Genomic DNA, 25,980 nt, shown 5'->3' on the forward strand with positions numbered 1-25,980 from the left:
CACTTTAATATTATCCTTCCATGTGTTTATTTCAGGAGATTTTCCGTCGGAAATATACGGCATATTTTTCTCATTTTCATTTCCACCTTGCGTCAGTTTCCATCGCATAATTAAGCCTGCGCAAACGAAGGCGTACTATGATATGAATTCAAGTTATGAAGTCTGTTTTATGTACTTTCTTCCAATTACGTTTTACATTAGCTCGTTTTATGACAATCCATTGACTTCTTAGTTTTAAGTTCATGGCAATGAGTATACGTAACGATGTTTTTTTTTATTATTATTATTTAGTGTTCTGTCTGACGACAGGTCCATATGAACAGGATCCTTCCATCCTTTTCTCGGACTGGGACCTGTTCATATACGTTCTTGGCAGATGATCCAGAAGTGGTTTGCCATTGCCTTCTTCTGTGTGTGAATGGAGTAATTGTTGGGATGCCACGGAGGAAAACTCCGTGTTGCCTAGACCACGGCCTTGCCCAACACAAGTTATAAATTCGAACCCGAGACCCCAGGATTACAAGGCCAGCGTTCTAACCGCTAGACCACCGCGGATGTTATTTATAGAATTAAATTAGATATTTTTATTTACGGTTTATTTAATGATGTTTCAGTAAAACTGCTGTTTCATATTCCGGAGGCTTTGAGTTCGAATTCGATTCAGGGACCGGCTATTCGTGTTTTTTTTCCCTTATTGTCTCAGCTGCTGGGAGCGTCGTTACATAATCCACAAATAAAGAGGATTACTCTCACTGTGAAATACCACGTTTTAGCCGTACGTAACATCGTATGTATTGATAATGTCGTGTGTGATTTTGAGTCTAGTGTCTGTGAAGACGATGCATTGGTGTGAGAAATTGGTGAACGGTTCCAACATAAAATATTCAGATGTACACGTCTTAATTCATTGGTCTGTGAATTTCTGTCATAGAAAGTCGCGTTGCTGTGGACTGCACGAGGCAGACACAGATAAAAAGCCTCTCGTTTCCCGCTGCTTAGGAAGCGCTGTGCATCCACGGATGATTTGTGCCACAGAGTGACCACAGCGGTGCGCTGTACTGAACACGGGGTGTAGTGGGGAGGAAAACGGGGGTTCAGTTAGGGGAGAGTGTATAAAAGGAACCGTCCCCCGCCCAGCGGTCACATTGTCCAACACAACACAGCGGCAAAGAATCTGATTGATGTATTTTATTTTTTTATCATAGAATTTGCCTTTCACCTGATTTGTTTCGGTTTGCTTTGGAGAAACTTCGCTCGTAAAGAAATAAATTAGATCGACACAGCGTCTTGTAGCGAACAGTGGTGAAGAGGAGGCTACACTAGCACCATGTTTCTCCTTGGAAGTCCACACCTTGCGGTAAGTAAACATAGAAAATGAATACTCCTTAATGTGTGGACGAGGACCCTAACAAGACCTTCCAGGAGGAATGGAACATGGACTGAGCTTAAGTTCGGTCCATTACGACCTGGACACCGCGGACTAACGGATTCCTGTTAATGGCTTCGATGTCAGACAACTCTGAAGTAAATAAGACGTCTTCTCATTTTCTAAACAAGGTCTAAGGTTTACTGTTCAAGATGGCTGTCTTCTCGGTTGTTGCGCCGTGTAGTCTGGTATAAGTTAACCGACGTTTCGAAGGTCTTTGCTGCCTCCATCATCAGGGCGATTCATAAAAGACGGGCACTTTAGTTGTAATGCATAAATATGTTTGACCAGAAGTTGAATTTGACGTATCAGATGATCCAATTCGTCTGAGAAATGTGATAATTAAACACTTCGTTTACATAATCCTGGTAATTTGAATGTATAGACGCTAGAGTTCCCTAGAGCCTTGGGCTTTATGGAGAGTTGTGTCGGATTTTCTAATCTGTTTCAGACATTTGTTAGGACTCCGTATACGGAGAGATGGCCTGTCTAAGGTCTGTGTCTGCAGATGACAAAACAGAGAAGAATTCTTTCCTTTATCTTCTCTGTTGCTTCGTCACAAAATCAATTAGTAGAATTTAAGGTTCTCAAGGCGGTGAGTACGACGATGGCTGTCTTCTGGGTTTTAACTCTGTTGCAGTCTCCAATTTATGGCTCGAAGACGTACTTTCGTATTAATGGCTTGTCTGAAGTTGCGTCTGAAGGATAGTTATTGCGCTGTTGTTCATCAGTAAGAACATTCTGCCTTCGGTTTGTTAGCTTTGATTATTAAAGTTAGTTAAAGGCGAAATAAATTTAAATATCATAAATACGCGGTTGTGCAATAACACGTCGTAGGCCTATGTAACGTAGTTTTAGCCTGTAATGTGGCTCTAGGTTCGACCAGGTTTCTTTTCCCTCCGGGGCCAGAGATTGCCCTCCAGTAAGTTTATGTGGATCTCTCCCCGAGGATAATGAGACCAGAGTTTGAAGAAAATTGCTCACATCTGTCTAGCTTCGATGTCATGAATGTGCAGAACTGACGACTTATATACTCCCTCATGCGTTTTCGTGTTGTGATATCGTGTTAAATTGACAGAAACGATAAATTGGACGTTCGATTTTAAGATTAATCGACAAATGGTTGAAGGGACAGTTTGGAGGAAAATCTGATTTGTGGTCTTCTCGGTTGTGACGCCGTGTAGCCTTATATGTGGTTGCCAAGGTTTCGGGCGAACGTTTCGACTCCATCTTAAATGCAGCCTACAAGACTTCGCGACGCCGTAACCCAGGAGACATATTCCAGATATTCAGCGTTAAAACTTAAATTTTCGTAAACTTTGAGAAAACTCAGTAAATGTTAATATAATCTTCCTATCATATACTCAGGAACTTTCCTTTTGAATGTGCGTAATTGTTTAATAAAATAATATTACTAATGATAACAGGACAGAGTAGGAAGGTGACTGGACCATGCATGTACTACCAACTACAGGTTACAGTACCCCTCGGTAACTAGGGTCTCCTCGAGCAGTGGAACAAATTCAACAAACGCCTAGTCTGCACTTAAGACAGGAATTTTCGTGGATTCGAATTCGCAAGACTTGAGTCAGCGTTTAATGCGCTCTGTACTCTAAAACCCTTTTCACTCACAAAACCCAATCACCTTAAAATGACGTCATTGCTGAAAAAAGTTTTTCTAAATACCGCTTTCGGATAATTTTTCATGCAAGTTTATTGGAGAAATTCTTTCTCACAATTGGTAAAGTTGGAGTGTCTTAAGGAATAACTTGGACAGTTTTCCACTGAAACTCAGCCTTTTCATTTAGCTGTTATGCGTTATTTGCACGAAGTGCATAGGAAGAACGCATTGTGGGCTGATCCTGTCTCTCCAGTCGAGTCAATTCGAGAACCACTCGGCGGATTGGGTTGAAAATTGGTATGGAGTTTGTGCCATTCTACACGACCTCAAAATCGCATTTTGTATTATCCTGCGAGCGGATATAACAAGATGGCGGATGAGGAATGTCGTGAGGTGGACATCAAGGTGCTGAGATCTGGTGGCCATAGTGGGAATTTGTTTGTTTGCTATGGTCACTATTGGCGACCGCTGTTGTGCGTTCTTTGAATGTTAACCGTGGTTTCTTACTGTCGTAATCGTGGTTAGTATTGATGTAAGTGGGAATCGGCCGAATTTTTTTGTGTATGTTAAGATTGCTTTTGTTAGACACGCAAAGTTAGAACAGGTTAGGACACGTTTTGGTTTATTTTGTTAGTTAAGGTTGAGTCAGGCCCGTTAGTTTAAATTAAGATATGTTACGTTAAGTTAGTTTTGCTTAGTTTGTGTTAAGGACGTTTAGGTTGGGTTGGATGTTTAAATACGAATTTTAAACGCTGGAATATCGTATGTGGAAGTTATGAAATTTTTTAATTATGGATTTTGAAATTTCGAAAAACTTTGAAAGTTTCAAAATCGTGGGTGTTAACAGATATTTTTAAAAAATTGTTAAGATTTAGAAATTTTGAAGTTTCAAGAATTTGTAAATTTATTTCGTTGGACAAGGCGGATGTAATACTTGTAAATGCACGTTGCAAAGAACGCATGAGGATATTATGTGTATTCCGGTACATTCGTCTTGAAGCTATGGTCTATTCAGGATGTGAATGGAGCTGACAGTAACAAGCACTGACAAGGGCACAACATTATACCGGCTTGGTGGTCGGAACTACGACATTGCGTTGGATTTATCTGTGACTGGAGCGACACTGGTGGCCGCGTGGTTGAACTTTCGACTTTCGGAGATTGGTCGCATCGGATGTTTAAAATTGTCCGTTTTGGCAGATATTTTAGTTTGCCATTTTCAGGGCGAATCGCTGATGGTTGTGCATTTTTTTTTGTCAGTCTTATGTATGGCAGGCGGTAGGAGGAGAGTTGGATTTGATGTGTACTGATTGGTGGAATGGAAGAGCACGCAGTTATCCACTTGGATAGCCGTGGTAGGTGTTTGTAAAAGGTGGACATGCCTATGAACTAAAACATGCAATAAAATATTTCGTGAATGTTGAAGCAGTGAAATTGGAATTTTTACCTCATTATTTGTGTCGAGTGGAGGAATGTACTTTATAGTGGATCACACAAAATGTCCACTTTTGTTCTCTGTGGTTCTACATCACTAATTGGTCCTTTAAACCCTTAATATTTGCTTTAGTATATCACAGAAATAAACCCTTGTTGACACAGCTAATCGTCAGAAGGACATTGCACGGTATGAATTATTTTCCTTTACATTTAGTTAAACAGACTTTGTAGGGATATCATATTATGTCAACAAATGTGTGAAAACAGCTTAAAACTTAATTTAAAAATAATTAAAAAAATAATAATATGGCTGTCTTCTAGGATGTTGCACAGTGTAGTCTGGTTTGTATTGTTCTAACCGCTAGACCACCTCATCTTATTATTATTTAGTGTTCTGTCTGACGACAGGTCCATATGAAAAGGATCTTTCCATCCTTTTCTCGGACTGGGACCTGTTCATATACGTTCTTGGCAGATGATCCAGAAGTGGTTTGCCATTGCCTTCTTCTGTGTGTGAATGGAGTAATTGTTGGGATGCCACGGAGGAAAACTCCGTGTTGCCTAGACCACGGCCTTGCCCAACACAAGTTATAAATTCGGGCAGCGCTGGGAATCGAACCCGAGACCCCAGGATTACAAGGCCAGCGTTCTAACCGCTAGACCACCTCATCTTATTATTATTTAATGTTCTGTCTGAGACAGGTCCATATGAACAGGATCCTTCCATCCTTTTCTCGGACTGGGACCTGTTCATATACGTTCTTGGCAGATGATCCAGAAGTGGTTTGCCATTGCCTTCTTCTGTGTGTGAATGGAGTAATTGTTGGGATGCCACGGAGGAAAACTCCGCGTTGCCTAGACCACGGCCTTGCCCAACACAAGTTATAAATTCGGGCACCGCCGGGAATCGAACCCGAGACCCCAGGATTACAAGGCCAGCGTTCTAACCGTTAGACCACCGTGGCTCTATAAACAAACGGCTTGTCTGGTCTCCGCGTTCACCGCATTTGGTATCAGCTTCCTTTAAGGGGATTTGTCAGATGGAAAGCTTTCGAACCAATAAAATGAAGGAACTGAAAGGCAGGATTAGTGCTCCCTAAGAATCGTCTGGACCCTCAAGTCACGTCGGGTGTGGGACGATACTGAATATCGATGACATATCGGCCACCTCACAACTGGCGACCTACACCGAAATGTAGCCACTGACTCAATATTTCCTGTCATAAATCTGATGACAGCCGTGGACAGGTGAATACACATTGGGCCGGAATGTCTTTATTTTGATTTAAAGCCCTTTAAAAGTGATTTGTGTTGCAAATTTCTTGGACCGTATAATGGATTCTTCTCGGGCTACCAGCCGTGTCACGTGGTTTAATGGAGAAAAACAGTTCTTGGGCCGTACAGAGCGTCCGCTGATGTAACCTGCACAGGAAGCAAGTGTTTATTGAGGCAGGGTTACTCAACTATTCGTCGTAAGTCCTGTCTGGGATTTTTGATAAATAAATTGGCCCTTCAGGTGCCCATAACTGACACTCTTTCAATAACAATATATGCAATGTAATTATAATCTTCGATTTCATGAATAATGTTTGGTGCAAACATGTAATACACAATATAATCGCAATTCGTCGAGTAATATCGGATATAAAAATACCTTTTCTAGGCATCGATTTTACATGTTCTACGCAAGGAACGTATGATAATAGGTCCGTGCCAAAAACGTTGTTTTGCAAATGCATGACAACTTTTAGGCGGCTTATTCTAAACATTTTATGATTGAGACTATTATTAAATAAATACCTAAACATAATTAGGGATTTGAGATTTTCGCGACGACAAGTCCGAAGATGGCTGTCTTCCGGGTTGTTATGTTCCCTGAATTATACTTTCATTCATACATCCCGTACTCCAGGTGTGTCTTATAAAATATGTGGATGCATAATTCGCATTGTTCATTAATAATATAAATATATATATATATATATACGTACATACATAGTGACTTTAACACTAGATTCGTTCAAATAATATTGTACCAGACATCCAGTTGATTTGATTAAAATCTAGTATCTGCATTTCTCTCTGACTTTCTTCATTCCCTCGCTGAACTCGTCCTTGTAATTGAACTGGCTCTAATTCTCGTAGCGAAGCCTTTTCGTGTTTTAAATCTGGTTTTCCAGGAAGCAATTGTCCGCTTATTACTTCGAGTCGTCCACGACATTTGATTGACATCGCAGAAACCACATCTGCAAAGAAAATTTTTATGAAAATATTTTTTGTGGTTTTTCGGTCAGTCTTTCCAGACGTATTGATATTTCTCCATCTCCCTCCATTCGCCAAATCCCTAACATTTATTGTGGCGCTAGGAATTTTCCGTGATTATCATAATTACGGATTAATAAGGTCTTCATCAGTTCAAGTTACAAGGATTACAGCTGTTACACCATTTCGTCAAAATTTTGCGGCATCTTTTGTTTCATTTGAGGAAACGTTTTTGCCGTCTGTTTCTTCTCGCGTACTCCCTCATTTTCGGGCCTATATAAACACATAAGCATGGCTATTACTGTATATAATTTTAGTATGCCTAAGGGTTTACTTTGTAATTTCCCTAGTAATGCGCCTTTAATAATTTGTACAGACGCGTTGAGATGTCTTTATTTTTTTTATTTCGCCGCCCCAGTCTATGGTCTTGTAGATAATTACCAAAAAATCTGAGGAACATGCCGTCTCCATCTTCAGGTACCGTAACCCAGAAAACCATAATGAACGTCTTCAACGCCTTGAGAACCTGAAGTACATACGTAACACCTTCTGCGTCGCATGACATAAAATGCGAGGTTGCTTTTGTATGATGGTGTCAAAAGGATCGTGGCCTGTTTAAGCAAATACGGCATTTATTTTCCACAGCATTTGCTGGGAGAGTCTCAGGGAAAATCATGAAAGTATGTTCGAGCACCACAGTTTCCGGGAATGAAAGTGTTTTTGTGTTGGACGGTAATGCATTTTGTTACAGAATTGTGTTTCCAAATCTCAAAAAGTACGAAGTCTATAGAATTTCTTTGCAATTTAAATAAAATGTTGAGACTTGTTTACCGGCGACTGACAAGGCGACTGCCTGACTTCAGACTCCGGAAGATCCCACCGTAGGCGTCACCTTAGCGTCGTTGAGATTTCTTGTTAATATTTCCGCATCCCACAAACAGTCGAGCGTGACGGGCATTGGCCAGAGTATACACTATATATGAGTAGGCGTACAGCCTCCGGAGAGAGCAGGCCTAAATGACGAATTGAATCGCGTTCCATGTACTGAGTCGAATTCGTGTTTCAAATGCAGTAACCTGGAAATAAGCCGAATGTTTCCGGCCACGGACTCCGGCATACGATTTCGATTTGCCGTTCTTCAACTTTTTAAAGCCTAATGGCAAATATCCGTTTTGTCCACAGAGTGTATTTATTGGTTCCATATGATTATCGGTGTGATCAGCTGTTATTTCCCTGAATATAATTAGTTGGGTAAATGTTGTGGGTTTTCTTTGAGGTAAGGACCGGATATTTAACTATTTCTGGGACGAACTTGGGATACAAAGGGTTGAAAATAAATGTCAACAGAGTTTCCCTGGGTGTGATCTACTGTCCTGAGTTTTTAAAATTCTACTCACTCTATTTACATAAACTGATAGAAACGTCCCTTGGAATTTCTCGCGTCTTTAATGTTGACATGGTTTAGTTGTTATCAATCTGTAGTATCACGTTCAAATTTCGATTATCGATTTGTATACCTTTACTCTACAGAACCGTGCTACAGAAGTGACGTTACTTTTAATATTTAAAATGTTTATGATATTGCGATACAGTCATTTACATTCAGTTAAGTTAAAGTCAATGATCTTTAGTCGTCTACAACTAGATGGATTCTCACACAACTACAATAACAACCAGTACCAGTTCATCGACTTCGATGTTCAATCACTTCCGGTACAAAACCATAATTGCAAAGCTAATCGCATTGCACGGAGTCCTAATTATATTCTTTGTGGATAATTAATTTTTTACGATTTCGAAACATGTTTAAGATAAAAGTGATAGATTATTTATTTGGTGTATTTAAGGACGCTAATAAAATACAAGGAACAAAATAAAAACAAAAATTAAATTAAAACATATTACAACTCTTCTTAATAGCGACATTACATTTTTCGCCCTTAATACGTGGTTTCATTTCTGCAATTTATCATTTTATATGTATACATATCTCCTAGTTAACAGTTATTACATTATTTATATAATGCCTTTATCTAATTATACAGTGTGTTCCACCTAACTCTACGATCTTAAATAACATTCTCATTTTAAACATACATGAAAATTTTTAAAAAAAAAATGTACACAGTTTGTAATTGGGTGTAAATTGAGCGATAATATATTAATTACGAAATCATCGTTATGAAGTTATTAAGGTTACCTTATGATTTGAAATGAACCCTTTTTTTTTATTTTTGAGCCAAAATTACAGCCATATTTGAGAGGAGCTCACACAACAGATTCAGTCACTCAAAGTATGTACCCTTTTTACACTGAAAATTGTCAGGTTCCTACAAACGTTATGGTAATAACTGTTCAAAATGGTAGCCATTGTCATGGCATTTCTCCTGCTGTGGTTTTTGATGAACTTTATCGTCTGTTGGTCCCAAGAGAAATAAAGACGAAAGTGTTGAATCTGGCGAACGTGATGGGCACCCAACAGGTCCACCGCGTCCGATCCAATGATCGAGAAAGTGTCCTTGAAACTTTTTTGAGACAGTTATGTCGAACACGTGGCATTTATAAGCTCGTTCCCAACTCAGAGTTTGGAAGAGGGCGGACATTAGAGCGCCATGTCTTTCTGTATGTCCGCTTTTATCAAGTCGATGACAACTGAACGAATTTTTTAAACAGACTGGGTCGTTTTATTAAGATTTGTCGACATTTCAGAATTTTCTTTTTAAATCCAGCGCTGTACATGAAGACCTTTTGCGTATGCATTTCTGAGCGAGGAGAATCTCTGGCCAGACACGTGACCTCGAAATCGTAAGGGGAATCCCCGACTGTGACTTATCCATGAATGACAAAATTTAGCTATAACTATTCAGAATCCTCGGTATTCGTTTCTGTAACTGGTTTTCAGCAGTCCTTACTTAAGAACGGTACAATCCAGATGTAGAATGGAAAGGGTTTATCAGTAGATAATTTATTTATATACTGAAGGCAGTATTAGTGTAAATTAAAAAAACAATAATTTTATAAAAACCTCAAGAGGAATCAAATGTAATTAAAAGAAAATAAATTCTAGTGACCTGTAATTTTAATATCACCTTCCCCCCAAAAAACCTACCAACTAAAATAATATCAAAATGGAAGACTGCAAATAGCAGATATTAAATTTTTGAGAGCAGTTGGTGATCTTACACTAACCCATAAGACAAGAAATAATTGTTATAATCCATATTAAAATTAAAAGTATTAATGAAATAGTTGAAGAACAGAAGCGGTAGGCACGTGTAGGGCCGGGGGGGGGGGGGGTTGGCGGATAACGTAATTACGAAATCAGTGACTGAATATGAACACCGCGGAGGACGGGGCGACCAAGGAAAATATGAAGAGATAATTGGAGACGTCGCAGACGCTCTGACCTTTATTTGAGGAAGAAGAATTCGGATGATCCACCGCGTTTCGAAAATTATTGATCGCGAATTTTAATTACTAATAATATCACAGAAAAGCCTGTCTCTGGAATCGGACCTGGGTCATTTTAATTTTTGATTTGTCTTCATTGCTTGTTTCCAAGAGACTCAACATTGTGCGTAGATATCTCTTCGAAAGTTACCGCCAGAGATAGCAACGAGCACTTGATTTCGTGGAACATAGACCTTGAGATGCTAATAGTCGCTGAAGTCAGAAAGCGATTCCTCGCATCTACGAAACCCAGAGGTTCATTACCGTGTTGACAAAAATCCGCCACTTGTTCTAATTAATCCGGTCAGCTCCTTCGTAAATATTTTTTAGATCAATTTTAATATTACCCTACCATCTACGCCAAATGTCTTCTTCCCTTCAGATTTTGAAACTAAAACTATGTATGCATTTATGATCCCTCATGCGTGCTACATGTCCCGCCGATCTCATCCTCCTTCAGAAGGTCCTTGCACTGAATTGTATGGATTGGGTGCCTTCATACACAGTATCAATGTACAAGTTGACACTTAACAGTTTGCCTATAGTTACTTATGTCCTTTTTGACTGGTGTTTCTTGCCTGCAGCTCCTGTTGGTAGCCGTGCTGGCTTCGCTGGCAACAGCTCAAAAGTACCCAGAGCAGTACCAAGTGCATGACAATGGCGACTCGAAATCAGCAGCAGGAGCTCCGTCAGGTGACTCCGATTACAGCAAATATTTTGCCTCAGAGACTTCGCCTGGGGGTCAGACTTCTGGCGCCACGCCTGCTGATGAATCTGGCTTTGTTCGCCCATTAGACTTTTCAGCTCTCTTCGGAGTTACCAATGCTGGGTTTGGTGGCGCGTCTGCGGGTTCATCTAAAATATTCCGTCCTGCAAACTCAGATTTAAACGCTTTCAATTTGCCACTCTCGAACTCAGCAAGCGTTTTCCCTGCAGAATTAGAAGGCAGTGCTACTACAAAGAACAGTGACAGTGGATTCACTAGCCCAAATGTGAAGTTCCAGTCCCTCTTTGATGCTTCTGGTTCCGCGTCAGAGGTTGGTTTCCGTCCGCAAGATTTCCTTAAGCCCGCAGAAGGCGAAAAGTCATCAGAGGAAAGCTCTCAAGTGGCCCTTTCAGACTTCTACTCGCCGTCTTTTGCGAAGTTGGACGCCGAATACAGTCCTCGCCCAGGGCCTCACTATTCTCACCACGCTGTGCCCGCAGCTGCTGAACAGGTTCCTAGTAAACCAAAGTACCGTGTTCCAGCTGGATCAGAAGGTGAAGACAGACCCGCGTATCCCGCTGCATCGTCGAAGGATACTTACGACGAGAAGCAAAGTTACAAGGCATCCCCCACGGAGGATTACACTTTTAACCCCACTTACAAACCTAAAAAGTCAGAATACGAAGACGGAAAGTCTAGCTATGCCACGTCTCCAGAGAAGTATTCTTATAGACCTGTTTACAGTTCTCCGACCCCAGATCGTACGTCTTCCAGCGAGGCCGTGAAGTCCACTTACCGTCCTTCAGAATATTACGGTGGTAAGACGAGTTATCGTTCCTCTCCTTCGGAACCTCAAAAGAGAACCAAGCCGATCTATTCGTCGTCGGCGCCCGTCGACATTTATGGAAACCCTACTTCCTACCTCCCAGCATCTACAGAGCAACGTGAGGAAAAGCCACGCTATTCATCCGAGGCAGATTCGGGGGTTATCTACGGCAAAGGTCTGGCACCCCCTTTCAAGACACTGCCGTCAGAACCACACCAGGGCAAGTCCAGTTATCCTGCGCCGTACCCCACAGATATATACAACGATAAATATTTAGCAAAGCCGTCCCCATCAGCTCAGTCAAAAATTTATAGCAGCACAACGAAGCCAAGTGTTTCGGCAACAGAAGGGAGCCCGAGTAACCAGGAAGAGTCTTACGAAGAGGAATCCGGACCCCCAGAGTACGCTCCTTCAGGTACAGCCACTGACAAGAAAAAGTGTAAAAAGATAGAGAAGAGACTCACTGCTGATGACGTCGCGAAAGGAAGATTCCGTCGCGATGCTATGACCTGCTACGAATGTGAAGATCCAAAGACGGGAGGTACCTTCGAGCAGTGTTCTTACACGTCAGATCCGAACTCGAAGTCGTACTTTGTCGGACACGCTCAGAAATACAGCACGAACTCTGGTAGCAAACCAACAACCTACCGCTATCGCAGGTACCTCAGAAATGATCCATTTGGGCTGGACGATAAACAGGAGGAATTAGTTACAGCGGAATCTCATTCTAGGGTCGCTCGCCAAGATTACGGATATGAATTCGCCGCCTCTGATAACGGTGATAAAGGTGATTATCGCTTTGGGCCAGAATACTTCACGAGCAGCAGTGATGATTACACTGAATACAAACCATCAGGAACATCAATAGACGAGAAAAATTGTAAGAAAACAACTAAGGATACTATGACTTGTATGGTATGCAAAGATCCCAAGACTGGTGGCTCGTATGAGCAGTGTTCTTACAGCGCGAAACCTAAGGAAAACAACTATTTTGTGGCTCATGAAACGTCCTTCAACTCAAAAAACAAGAAACCGTACACCGAGAAACGCACTGAGTACGAAGGCGAGCCTCATTCTCGGCACATCCGACAAGAACCACCACAGGGGATTAAGAGGGAGAAATCGAAAAAGATTGCAGGAAAGAGGAAAGTTAATGACAAGTACGACATCCCTTATGAATATTCCGCCAGCACATTAGCTAGACGTGAGGCTAAGGACGAAAAGGGTTCTGGAGTAGGCCTGGATCCATTCTTGTACGGTGAACCCGAGCCTTATAAACCAGAAACCGCAGAGAAGATCGCAGAACAAACGGAGCAGCACGAGTCTTATTTTCCAGGCGGTAAGTCTTACGACGAATACTTCCGACATCTCTTCCCCGAATTACACGACGGTGGAAAGCAAAGCGCTAGCAGTGACTCCGAGACCTACGAGTACCCTTCTTCAGCCAACACGAACGAGAAAAGTGCGTCACCTGGGTACGAATACAAGTCTACTCTCCCGGAATACTTCACCGACAACGAGCAGAAAAAGGATCTCGAGAAAGTTCTAGGAGAATTCACCCAGAAAGACCGATCTGCATGCAAGAAAGTGCTCAAGGATAAGATGACTTGTTATCAATGCGTCGATAGCAAGGGGATGCAGCACGAGGAATGTATGTTCGTGGCGGCGTCTGAGCCCAAGAGTTCTCATCTGGCCTATCACGAAGTTAAAGAATACAGGTTAGTTCCTCCACAGGGTTTGTCTGACGGCAAAGGATCTGCCTCGTCGTCTCTACCAGTGGCTTCTGACTCCGTATCCTCTTCGTCGACTGACATTACCAAGACTAGTGACAAATCTTCAACTTCTAAAGACAAAACCACAGAAACTGTTGCGACAACTATAACCCCAAAACCCAAACGGAAAACTTTCTTTAAGAAGGTGTCTTCAACTTCTACTGCGTCAACTCCAGTCGCAGACAACAAGTATGGGGAAACTTCTAAAGTTGAGAATCTCAAAACGATGCAGAAATCTCCCGCAGTAGCCGTCAAATTGACGCGCAGATCTTCCAAAACGTCGGTCCAAACAACTACCACGACTCTTACAACACCCGACCCACCTCCAAGAAAACGAAACATATCCAAAAAAGACGTAAATTCTGATTTATTACCAGCAGCTAGTGAGAATAGTGAAAAGAAGGTCCCGAAGGCCAATGTCGTTCCTCCAGAGCCAGAACTGTCAGCCTCTGACCTAAGTCCTGATGGATATTACAGCGCGGAGACCAAGACAAGATTTGACCCAGTACTAAAAGTCACTCTGCCGGAGTACATGTTGACGCGTTCCGAACACGAAGCCATCTTTGACGAGGTGATGGCGTCTGGACGCAGACGCTGAGACAGCACAGACGCAGACTGCGACAGTACCAAGTACGTGACAGTCTTTTCTCAAAGAATTTGTGTTGGGTTTATCGTGCTCTCACATCTTTGTGTGTCCGTGGTCACCCTTTCGCAGATATTAGAAAATATTTGGTGTTCGTCGCCTCGTGTTTGAACGGACAATGAAAATTTTCCTTCCTGCCTCTGGATATAACAAAGAAACTCTTATTTGACGACTCCTCCCCGATACCTGAATTGTTGCATTGCCTGTGATGGCTGTACCTAAAATCGAAAGAGCTTGATAAAATATAAAACTCAAATTACTTAAAAATTTAAGCCCAGTAACTTTTAATTAGATGAACTAAAAATAATGAGTTTGTGATTATTTAACTGTCCCACGTCTCCATCTGCGTGGTAAACGGCGACACAAGTATATGAGTAGCACTTACAAATGTAGTAGTAGGATTAGAATAAATATTGTATTTTTATAATCGTAAGTGTTTTGTCGCCATTGGATTATCTACTTACACATCCTACGTAATTTCGAAGCATGGATTATTTTACAGGTACTCCAGCTGCATAAGTAATATTTAAAATATAAAAAATACGACCAGCCTTCAGAGTAACATTTGGTTTGCAACTTTGCTCGAAATTTAAAGTGGATTCACAGTTATTTGAGAAAGTATATCGAAGTGAAAAATAAATAAAATCTTAAGGTAAGGGAACTTTCATATACAGGGTGTTTCTAAATTGTTTGCCATAATTGATAGTGGAGCTTCAGGACGTTAATATTAATCTAAAATGTGGCATGAACGTAGGTTGCCGAGGATAACATTAAGAAGGGTTTCCGGACATGTGTTCGTTCGACATTCTTGACTCGTATCGACTTCGTGTAGCTCTCCTATTATGAATGACGAATAATTTAGAAATTTATTCACGCTGACCTGTGTAGACGTCATTACACATTTCATTCAGTAGGTAATTTCACACTTTTTTGATAGATAAAGTATTTATTTGGACAACGAAGTAGCCTAATATTAAGTTCGCGTGATGCAGGTATAAAGCATTTTATCATCATCCAAAATGACGAAACGTACTCCTGATGTCGCCATCGTGTGTCGAGTTTATGGCATGACCGACGGACCGAGGCGTATCGTGTGGGAAGTTATTGTTATGAACATCATTCTGTTATGTTTGTTTAATTGGGATTCTATCTGGATTTTGGGACTTATATGTCGTAAAATTTATAAGCTTAGGTTCGATATAGCAACCAAGACATAACCGCGGAATATTATTCAGATCAGTTTAGAGAGAGACCCTCTGTATATCAAACCAGTGAGATTACACGTACGTTTTAATTACCCTGCTCTAAGCGTCGTGCGAGTATTGAATAAACTACACTGCGATTTGTAAAATAGTGAAGAACGCGTTTGGAAAACACTAATTTGCGTTTGTAGTACGTGGACACTTGATATTTATGGCCACAAGTTAAAAATTGTAGTAAATTAGGCGAAATCAAAACATGACGCTAATTCAAAAATTAAATTATGATTTTACTGAAATCCGAATGTGATGATGAATTGTTTATAGCAGATATCTAATATACAAAAAAATTTATATAATTCAAAATTTTACGATTTGCATTGAACCCAGTTATATGTAACTTTGATAGGTTTTTTTTACACATTTGGGAAATTTGTTGCCGAACTAACAATCTGTCATCGTCGTGTACGACGCATTGGAAAGTGTTTGTTATTAAAAACTTTTTACTTTCGTAGTGTTTTTGTGTTAGTGTAGAGAGACGTCGTCTCACTGAGAGTTTTCTCTCCGAGTTACACCACTGAGAGACACTGTCTACCGGATTAGTAAGCAGTTTTAAGAAACAGAAAGTTTGTGTTAAACATACGAAGTTCGTGATATTTGGGGGGCATCACATGGAAAATGTTTTATTGTAACAAAAACATTTCAGAAGTTTGATACAGTTACGTTCAACAACACAGGAGTTTACAAATTTTAAAGTGTCAGATGGTTAAAACACATCGTACATTTTGAATACAAAAGTTCAAACAGATTATGAGACATTTACCATATCGTAAAGTACAGGTTTTATTATGAGATTTTAAGAAAGTTGAAATTTAACGAAATATACGAAGTTAAAATGGCTGTTTTATTTTATTTATAGATGTAATTTTAATAATTCTTATGAATTGAGGTCGTCACGCTATAGAAAATTAGGGTATAATAGTTGAACTTCCTTCGAAGTTCCAGGTGCGTCGTGATCGCAGACTTTGCACTGTGGAGAGACAGTGTGTCGTGTAACTTGTGTTTGGACAGAGAAAATTCAATTTCCATTCCCACTGATTCACAGACGAGACAAGCTCGCTTCACAGACATCTAGGGAATTAAAACTGAACTGCAGGCCCGATTTGTATCTCTGCTAGTTCGTGTTTTACAGCGAACTCAAATCGGTTTTGCTTAATGTAATTCTGTGTCACTCAGAATTCACTTGGTGCGGAATCTGCGATAAGGGAAATACAGAACGTCGATTTATAACATAGAAGGCGGTGACGCGAATTAATGTTTTGTGGCAGTAATAAAAAAGAATGTTCCAGCTGTTACAAGTAACTGATTAATTGTATAAGAATTAAACCTTTGTATCATTTTATTCGCAAATGTTTAACCTCAGAATAAAAACAAAGCTTGGATTAATATTCAGAGACAGCATTGCGTCTACTTCTGTCTGAGAGTACAGTCGCGTGTTTATTCTCAGAGAAATTTCAATTGATGTGGAATATGCTATTATTAGAGCCACGGTCGTCTAGCGGTTAGAACGCTGGCCTTGTAATCCTGGGGTCTCGGGTTCCATTCCCGGCGGTGCAAGGCCGTGGTCTAGGCAACACGGAGTTTTCCTCCGTGGCATCCCAACAATTACTCCATTCACACACAGAAGAAGGCAATGGCAAACCACTTCTGGATCATCTGCCAAGAACGTATATGAACAGGTCCCAGTCCGAGAAAAGGATGGAAGGATCCTGTTCATATGGACCTGTCGTCAGACAGAACACTAAATAATAAAAAGATGAGGTGGTCTAGCGGTTAGAACGCTGGCCTTGTAATCCTGGGGTCTCGGGTTCGATTCCCGGCGGTGCCCAAATTTGTAACTTGTGTTGGGCGAGGCCATGGTCTAGGCAACACGGAGTTTTCCTCCGTGGCATCCCAACAATTACTCCATTCACACACAGAAGAAGGCAATGGCAAACCACTTCTGGATCATCTGCCAAGAACGTATATGAACAGGTCCCAGTCCGAGAAAAGGATGGAAGGATCCTGTTCATATGGACCTGTCGTCAGACAGAACAATAAATAAATAACGTTATTATTATGTTTTCATTTAGATAATTTCTTGAATCATGTGTTCATATTATTGGGTTACAGATAACATAACATAATTCATGTAGACATAATAAAAACCACGGATGAACTACTTGGTCGAGGATTCGTAGAAGCTTAATTGCTTAAGACGTTCCTGGCCTTAAGGTTCATTACCGTTGACACAATTTCGAGCCAACAGTCGCTATCGCTGTCTTAAAGTATTTCTTTATCATTTATTTTAATATTTTGTCTAGGTCTACCAGGTTGTCTCTTTCCGTCACATTTCTGTAACGCTTAACAAATTTTCCGGCCTGTGCATTGTACTTCTGAAGAGAAAGGTCCTTATTTGACAAACATATCGTCTTTAAGATTTCAGTATTTTTCGTGTGACTTTGCAGTTGTCGAGATGAAATCGTATTTTAACCTGGTTTCGTCAAAACAACCAACGAGATCGAAAATTTTTTGTGGCGATTTAAAAACGTCAAGTGTTCATTCAAGCCATTTCTATAAAACTTCAGCTCATGGCCCACGTGAGTTTCTGCTCAGTCGCCTGTACCCCGGAATGTGACAGGTGATGGGCGTTGTCTGACGAGGCTTTGATAATCGAAGCGTCGATGTAGTCATTCGATATTTTGTGTTTTCTCGATCACGCCAGCAAGGAACTGCGTACACATAGGAATGTATGAAAGACTATTACATGGTCTATTGATTTGTTGTTCATTTAACGACACTATCAGTAGCTCAGACTGCCATAGGAGTCAAATTGTAGGATTATTAATTAATAATGAATTGTAGGGGCTAATATAAGCAAGCGATCTTTGCATAATTTAAGGTAGTAATACGACATTTGCCTCAGCCGTTGTAACTGATCTTTGAGCAGAGATTTTAGTGCGAGCCTCTGGAAGTACGAAGCAAGAATTCTAACCAGATCGCGATGTTCAAGTATTTTAGTTTGGTGGAATTGATGTCTCACGAAGTAGAACTGTTGAGCAGTGAAGGTACACTAGGAGTTTAAAGTAGCGGGAACTGATTCATGCTGACAGATTGTTTCTTTGTGGGCTACGAAGAGGCAGGAACAGAGTTAATAAGAGTTAACATTGTCATAGGTTAAGGTTAGGCAGAAAGAATTTTCGATTACGAAAAGAAAATTGTTTTGGAAGAAAGTCACGTGTACTGGTGAAGACTTGAGGGATGTCTTGTGTCTTCAGATGTTCCCGTCCGGGTTAAGTCTCATGTACAGTAACTCAACAAAATATATAAACGTTTAATCGTAAGTCATGACTTGGGACGTATCACGAGCTGAATTATAGTTTTATTTATGCATAGACGCATATGGAAGCCACGGTGGTCTAGCGGTTAGAACGCTGACCTTGTAATCCTGGGGTCTCGGGTTCGAATTTATAACTTGTGTTGGGCAAGGCCGTGGTCTAGGCAATACGGAGTTTTCCTCCGTGGCATCTCAACAATTACTCCATTCACACACAGAAGAAGGCAATGGCAATCCACTTCTGGATCATCTGCCAAGAACGTATATGAACAGGTCCCAGTCCGAGAAAAGGATGGAAGGATCCTGTTCATATGGACCTGTCGTCAGACAGAACAATAAATAAATAAAATAATAATAGACGCATATAAATAGAGTTGAGTTTCAAACCTTAGATATTCGTATCGTCATTAAATAATTGCTTAAATGGCGATATGCTAAAACAGGCCTGAGGTGAATTTCAAACTGTGGATAATATTTCGGAGCCATATTTTGAATAGGACCGGAGCACTCGTAAAGTTCGCGATCATAATTGCTCAAAATAAAACAAAATATATCGCTTTAGGGTGACCTGTTAGGACAATATCCTCATATCGAGTTCGATTTATTCCAGATGTGCGAGATGGCCGCATGTTGATAGATTGTCGTAATGTTACACACGCTTAGCTCAAACCAGGAAATTAATTGTGAATTTCGTAATGCCATCATTCGACACCGTTCCAACTTTATGCTCAATTACGGATGGGTCCATTTATTTTTCAATTTATATTCCCACAACGGATGTTTACCGATGCATTTGCAACGCTTCGGTCACCGAATCACAGAAATGTCCTTCATATATTTTCCGTTACATTTTGCAACTGTAATTAGAGTACATTTTTTCCGCGTTGCTGACTTGGCATTTCTAGCTGAATAGGTCACAGACCTGATTCATAAGTGAACAGTCGATCAGCTGGTTAACAAATTAATCCCCGCTTATGAATCACGGTAATGAACCTTCTAATTAATGTTTTTGTCACACGGCAGATGAATTCAGTTCACACACACGCCGCATTTGTTTTATATCCAGTTTTTGATGTCCTCCCATCTGCTTTTAGTTCTTCCAATTGGTCTATTTTCTTCACGTTTTCCAAATATAGCTGCATTCCGTTGCAGTATCCAGTTGCAATGTTTTTGTTCTATATTAAGATATTTTCGCTGGAGTGTGTAAAATTCCTATCCACTGCCATTGGAGTTAAATATGAATATGTAATTGCGGGAACTAATAATAAATATGTTAAACACGATTTGGTTGGAAAATATAATTTAATTGTTATCTCGCGTAGATAATCTGTATAGAATCAAATAAGAACCTATCGGAAAAACGTCCGTACCGTATGTAGTCGAATTATTTAATTTATCTGAATGCTTAAAAGTTTTTGTTGGAGCTATAAATCGGATTCGAAGCGGTAACATTGAACTGCCTTTTTCATTACTCACAATTTTACACACATTTTAATTGTCGCGTAGCGTAACTGTTTAGAAAAATTTGTTTCCAGCATTCCAAGGATGAATAATTTAGTTCTGACTCTTGAGAGAGTTCTGGTTGTAACGCCGTTAAGTTTCGGAGCAAAGTGTCTGCCACATTTCTGGTTACCACAATCGATATCCTCCCTGCTTCGAGAACCTCGCGTCTCTTTTGTTAAGTGTTTCCCATTGCCACTCGAACACTTTCAGTCGTAGAGAAAACAGTGGGATAGATGGAACCGCGAACACTGGGTGGTCGTCAGCCTCGAAGTCGTACTTGTCCATTGTACAAAATCAAGTCACCATAAGGATGGTGAAGTTAACACCAGGAAATTTCACACAGAAACTGCACAAAATGGGTTCCGCTGGCTACTTGAAAATTAAACCTTTGCTACTGCCGTCATAGTAAATCTGCTGGCAGAACAGAATGTGGCGGGCTGCTAATTGTGGTAGAGTTAGGCGCAGAAGATACTAACTAAAAGATCGATAAATCGATCCTGCTTTTGATGTTTAAAGGCCCAGAACGTTTTCTTGATTATTACGAGAGACATACCGAAGGAAATTCCGAGAAGACAGCATTGTCTCAACAATGAAACTGTACAAAGTGAGCATTGTCTCAACAATGAAACTGTACAAAGTGAGAATTGTCTCAACAATGAAACTGTACAAAGTGAGAATTGTCTCAACAATGAAACTGTACAAAGTGAGAATTGTCTCAACAATGAAACTGTACAAAGTGAGAATTGTCTCAACAATGAAACTGTACAAAGTGAGAATTGTCTCAACAATGAAACTGTACAAAGTGAGAATTGTCTCAACAATGAAACTGTACAAAGTGAGAATTGTCTCAACAATGAAACTGTACAAAGTAAGAATTGTCTCAATAATGAAACTGTACAAAGTGAGAATTGTCTCAACAATGAAACTGTACAAAGTGAGAATTGTCTCAACAATGAAACTGTACAAAGTGAGAATTGTCTCAACAATGAAACTGTACAAAGTGAGAATTGTCTCAACAATGAAACTGTACAAAGTGAGAATTGTCTCAACAATGAAACTACAAAGTGCGTGCTTTGGAAGAAAAACTGCACACGCTGGAGTATCAGAGGCGCTACTTTCAGGCCTCCTTCAGCAGGCGTGGGCGTACAAGTTAAAGTGGAGCTGCCATTCTTGGTTTGTGATTAATACGAGTGCCTGCAGACATGGAGCACAGAAACGACTAATTACTGCTGTAGCTTAGTACGAGCCTTGCCCTTTCTGGACAGTTTCCTGCCAGATTCTCGAAATACTTCTCGACGTTTCGAGAGACGCTGTCGCAAGGCCTCTTCCCCCACACAGGGCAATGCAACACAAAAAGGCTTGGATAACGATCCATGCATCGAATGTGCTTCGAACCTACGATCTCGATGTTGGTACGAGCAAGGCGGATGCCTTAGGACAACGAGGCCACTCTGTTGGCTATCTTATCGAAATATTACATTAAAATGTCGGTGTTTATTATCTGGCTTTCGTAATACGCGGTCCTGGAACTTTTCCTTCTTTGTCCTCTCCTGTCTTCTTATAAAAGTTACGTACTTCAATTTTTTTTATTTAACGACGTTTCTTTAATTGATGTTTAACATGTTTACTGCGAATTTATACCAAACTACGTAACGCAACTTCCCAGAACTCGGCGCTCTGACGACCAGAAATCTGACAACAGAAAAAGTGGTTTGGTTGCTGAATCGCGAAAAATACAGTCACCGCAATTTGTTAAGAGGGATGGAGTATCTTAGGCACGAACAAAGCAGACTTTGACGTGCTGTTAATCCGAGTTTCGATTACCTGCAGACAATTCTCCCAAGAACTTTGGATTGTCACTAAGTGAAATTTTAACGATGTATTGATTTTTATATTTGGCCACGTTTTGTCCAAAACCCGTTCCAGCAACAAACGCTCTGTGCGGTTTTTTGGGACTTCAACGCACACGGCCGAATATATTCGTTCGCTCGTGACGGACCGACAGTCGTCAGACCGTTTGACCGGATACGCACAGTCGGCTGGTTACCCGCGAAGTGGCCACAGCAGACTCACGATCATACAGGGGCGGATTGACCGGGGTATATCTGGTCTAAATGAAAATTAAAATTTAACTTTGAAAATCTGAAACAGAAGTTAGAACGTTCAAAAGGAATTAATAAATACAAAAATGATATTATTAATATTTAACGTATTAACGAGCCACGGTGGTCTAGCGGTTAGAACGCTGGCCTTGTAATCCTGGGGTCTCGGGTTCGATTCCCGGCGGTGCCCGAATTTATAACTTGTGTTGGGCAAGGCCGTGGTCTAGGCAACACGGAGTTTTCCTCCGTGGCATCCCAACAATTACTCCATTCACACACAGAAGAAGGCAATGGCAAACCACTTCTGGATCATCTGCCAAGAACGTATATGAACAGGTCCCAGTCCGAGAAGAGAAAAGGATGGAAGGATCCTGTTCATATGGACCTGTCGTCAGACAGAACACTAAATAAATAATAAATAAAACATATTAACGTAATTCAACCAGAACGTTTTTACTTCAGGTGGAATTGTTTTCTTTAGAAAATAGTTGGTGTGTATTGTATTAAATTTTACATAAAATCCTTTCTGTTATTATTAAATCTTTTAAAAACGTAAGTAGTATATGTCTTTAAATAAATTTGCGTACTTGTTACATTTGCGTGTTTTGATGGGGGTTTTTTTCCCCGTATTATCCGGGGTTTCGATTAACCGGAAAAATGTATTTCCCAACCAAGCCGGACATCCGGGAGTCTACTGAATTTAGAAACGTAGAACCTTCTTTCCGCAATTCTCGACACGGCTAGAGATTTGAACGAGCCGATTTCCACACTGCCAGTTAGCAGCTCTGGCAATTTTACTGCATTGTCTGATACAAGGCATCTACAAGGGGTGAGGGGGGGGACTAGTAACGCGACCTCAGAGGCATCATGAGACGGAAAATGGGAAGGAAAGGGAGCACTTGTGACATCTAGTCGTAGATGGAAGGATAATATTAAATTGGATTTTAGATAAAGACTGATGAGGGTCTGGACTGTTTATTTGTCTGTCAGGGAAGAGGATAAACTGAAGTTCTGTTTGGAACACGGAAATGAAAACTTGGGATCCCACAAAAGGTCGGAATTTAGCAGCTGAGCGAGTATCAGCTTTTAAATAATGGCTGCTTCAGATTAGGCAATCTCTGGTATTTTGCTTATTTGTAGTAATTTCATTAACAAAATAAATGCACCGTATTCTTCCTCGTTTAGGTTATATTTTAAATTATCTTCTAAATTAAGGATATACGGAAACCAAGCTTCTCACTGTTTCTGAAGGAAAATATTTATTTAGTATCGATGTTATTTCATATCGTAACGCAATTACAACACCAATGCAAATAAATCTGAACTGATTTCATGCGATTCGAGCGAGGTCTCTTCCATCTGTTATACACTGTACGTATTTTAACCAGACTTTTCCCATCAGAAACTCCGAGGTAAATTTTTCGTAATGTATTTTTTTTTCTATTGTTTCAGCATCCTACCACGAGGTCTGAGCTACACAGATTTCTGAGCGGTCTTGCATCCACATCACATCACCGATTAACACGAAGCATCTCATTACTTTGAGTCACGAGGTTTTGGTGATTGATGGGACAAATAAAGAATCTTATATCACAATACATACAGAAAGTGTTATTAACCGACCAGACCCTGCTGTGTAGCAAGACAGATTTGTCGTCAACTTTTCATTTTTATATTTCTTTTAATTCTGTAAAAGAAATAGCAAAGATCATACTATAGCTATCTCCTGGAAGGTCTATCGTTTTAAAAAATAAAACAACCAAGAGATATAATTATAACCGTTGAAGATCACAGCTCAACTGAAATTTTTTAAAAAGCAGAGTAAATTATTTTATAGAGTGTTTAAAAACTTCCACTGTTTCGTATTCAGCCATTACTTGGTTAGAACACAATATTTTATAAGTGTATGTTACAAGGCAGTGTTTAAAATCACACGTTTAGTATGAACAGTAGGCTACATAAGCATTCTACGTAATTTAAGACGAAATATGAAATAATCTTTTCTATACTCTGCCACGTATTTTATACGAAACCAAGCAACAAATCCACTAAATATTTATGTATATTAAAGGACCTTGGTCGCCTCATGTAAGAAATGTTTCTTAAGCTATTTAGACATCTGGTAGGACTGTTGGACGAGTAATCAGCCCCTCGCAAGGCCTTTACCTATACAGGACTACACACAACACATAAAGACGCCGACAAACACCCATACCTTGAGCGGTATTCGAACCCAGATCCCAGTGACCACGCGAGTAGTATCACCGACGTTTTAAAATTATTCCATTAAGAATTTAGAGGAGTCTCTAATTAACTTGTATTGTTAATCACCACGTGTAATTCTACTTTGATCATAATTTCATTAGGTCGCATATTTAGATATGCTTCGTGTCATGGAATATATAAACTGTTTGTTCTGGTACTAAAATGACGTCGTTAATTTCTGAGGCTTTTGTACTGCACATTATGAAGTCGAAGCTTGGCCCACTTTTCGCATTCTATAGAATGCCCAGAAATCATTATGTCTGAGTAAAATATATGATAGTATAAGATCTTTATATTTCATATTATGCCCAAAATGGACAGGCATTTTATAGAACGTCTAAGTAAATGTACAGAGTTTCTGCTTATCTACTACGCCCATTAATGTAAATTGAGCTATATATTGATTTCGCTGTTTTACAATAAACAGCTGTGCTGTTGATTTACTACTGAAAATACGCTGTATTTTGGACAACACATAGCATTACTTTCTTGCTTGATTTAACGTTGACGTAATCAATGACTTGTCAACATTTATAGCAGTTTTCTTCTTAATAAACTGATCATTGTACACTAACCTCTAATTTAAGAATTACGTCTTTTTTTTCTGAAACTTTCTACGACGAGGTTCTTTACGTACAATTCGTACCTGGACTTTCCACTTAACCTAGTTCTGTTAATCACTCAGTGGGAACATAAATCCAAAGGAAATAAAAGCCTTTCTAATTCGCCTTTTACACAAATGTGCTCCAGTGTCGGAATAATATTCGTTTTATTCTGGGTCGGAAGTTCATCACATTTATTCAAATCTTCCTCACAGAAATCATTATACCCTGTCCATGGCATAAAGGTTATGGACCTTCTAAAGTAAGCTTAATTGTGTTACTCACTTTGTAGTTGGTGCAGAACTAAACAGAGATTATTCTGTTTCATTAGTGGTAATGTATCATTCATAACACTCGCACCGACGTTTAAAACACCAGGAGATATCATGACGTTAATACTCGGCTCCTTTACACTGACGATTTCTACTTTGTTCGAATGATAATGATAAGTCATTAACCATGTTATAACGGTTTTAATCATGCTAAGGAAAAGGTACTTTGCCTCACAATATATTTTCTATTATACCAAGTGAAGTGCAGGCTTTGTTAAATGTTGTTGCTATTTCAAGATCTGTTAATAAAATTTGTTCAAATATCCTGTAATGTGGGATGTTTCATATTTTTATGACACGAAGTCCTTACTTTCAAAAGAAAATTGTTCCTGATCCAGATGACATAGATCTTTGGAGAAGGAAAATGGGAAATTGCTTGCACGATCAACCGAGAGAACAACTTATTCGCTGTGTAGTTCGGCAGACATCAAGAATACAATAGGGACCAGATTACTTAC

The 25,980-nt window shown here is 40.0% G+C and overlaps 1 protein-coding gene across 2 annotated transcripts; it reads left to right on the forward strand.

The window, feature by feature from the left end:
• Positions 1 to 1,143: 1,143 nt before the first annotated feature.
• On the forward strand, positions 1,144 to 25,793 carry LOC110828851 (uncharacterized). Of its 2 annotated transcripts, none has more exons than XM_022061942.2 (3): positions 1,144 to 1,357; positions 10,781 to 13,446; positions 23,776 to 25,793. In XM_022061942.2, exons 1-3 carry the CDS (start codon positions 1,328 to 1,330, stop codon positions 23,810 to 23,812), a joined length of 2,733 nt encoding a protein of 910 aa, XP_021917634.1. In that variant the 5' UTR covers positions 1,144 to 1,327; the 3' UTR covers positions 23,813 to 25,793. The 2 variants fall into 2 exon arrangements, with proteins under 2 accessions (XP_021917634.1, XP_021917632.1); XM_022061940.2 differs by having other exon boundaries at positions 1,145 to 1,357; positions 10,781 to 14,130.
• Positions 25,794 to 25,980: the final 187 nt, after the last annotated feature.

This window comes from Zootermopsis nevadensis, unplaced genomic scaffold, assembly GCF_977971745.1.
Source record: "Zootermopsis nevadensis isolate Lab colony 2312 unplaced genomic scaffold, Znev_1.0 Znev_ptg000002l, whole genome shotgun sequence".
NCBI lineage: Eukaryota > Metazoa > Arthropoda > Insecta > Blattodea > Termopsidae > Zootermopsis > Zootermopsis nevadensis.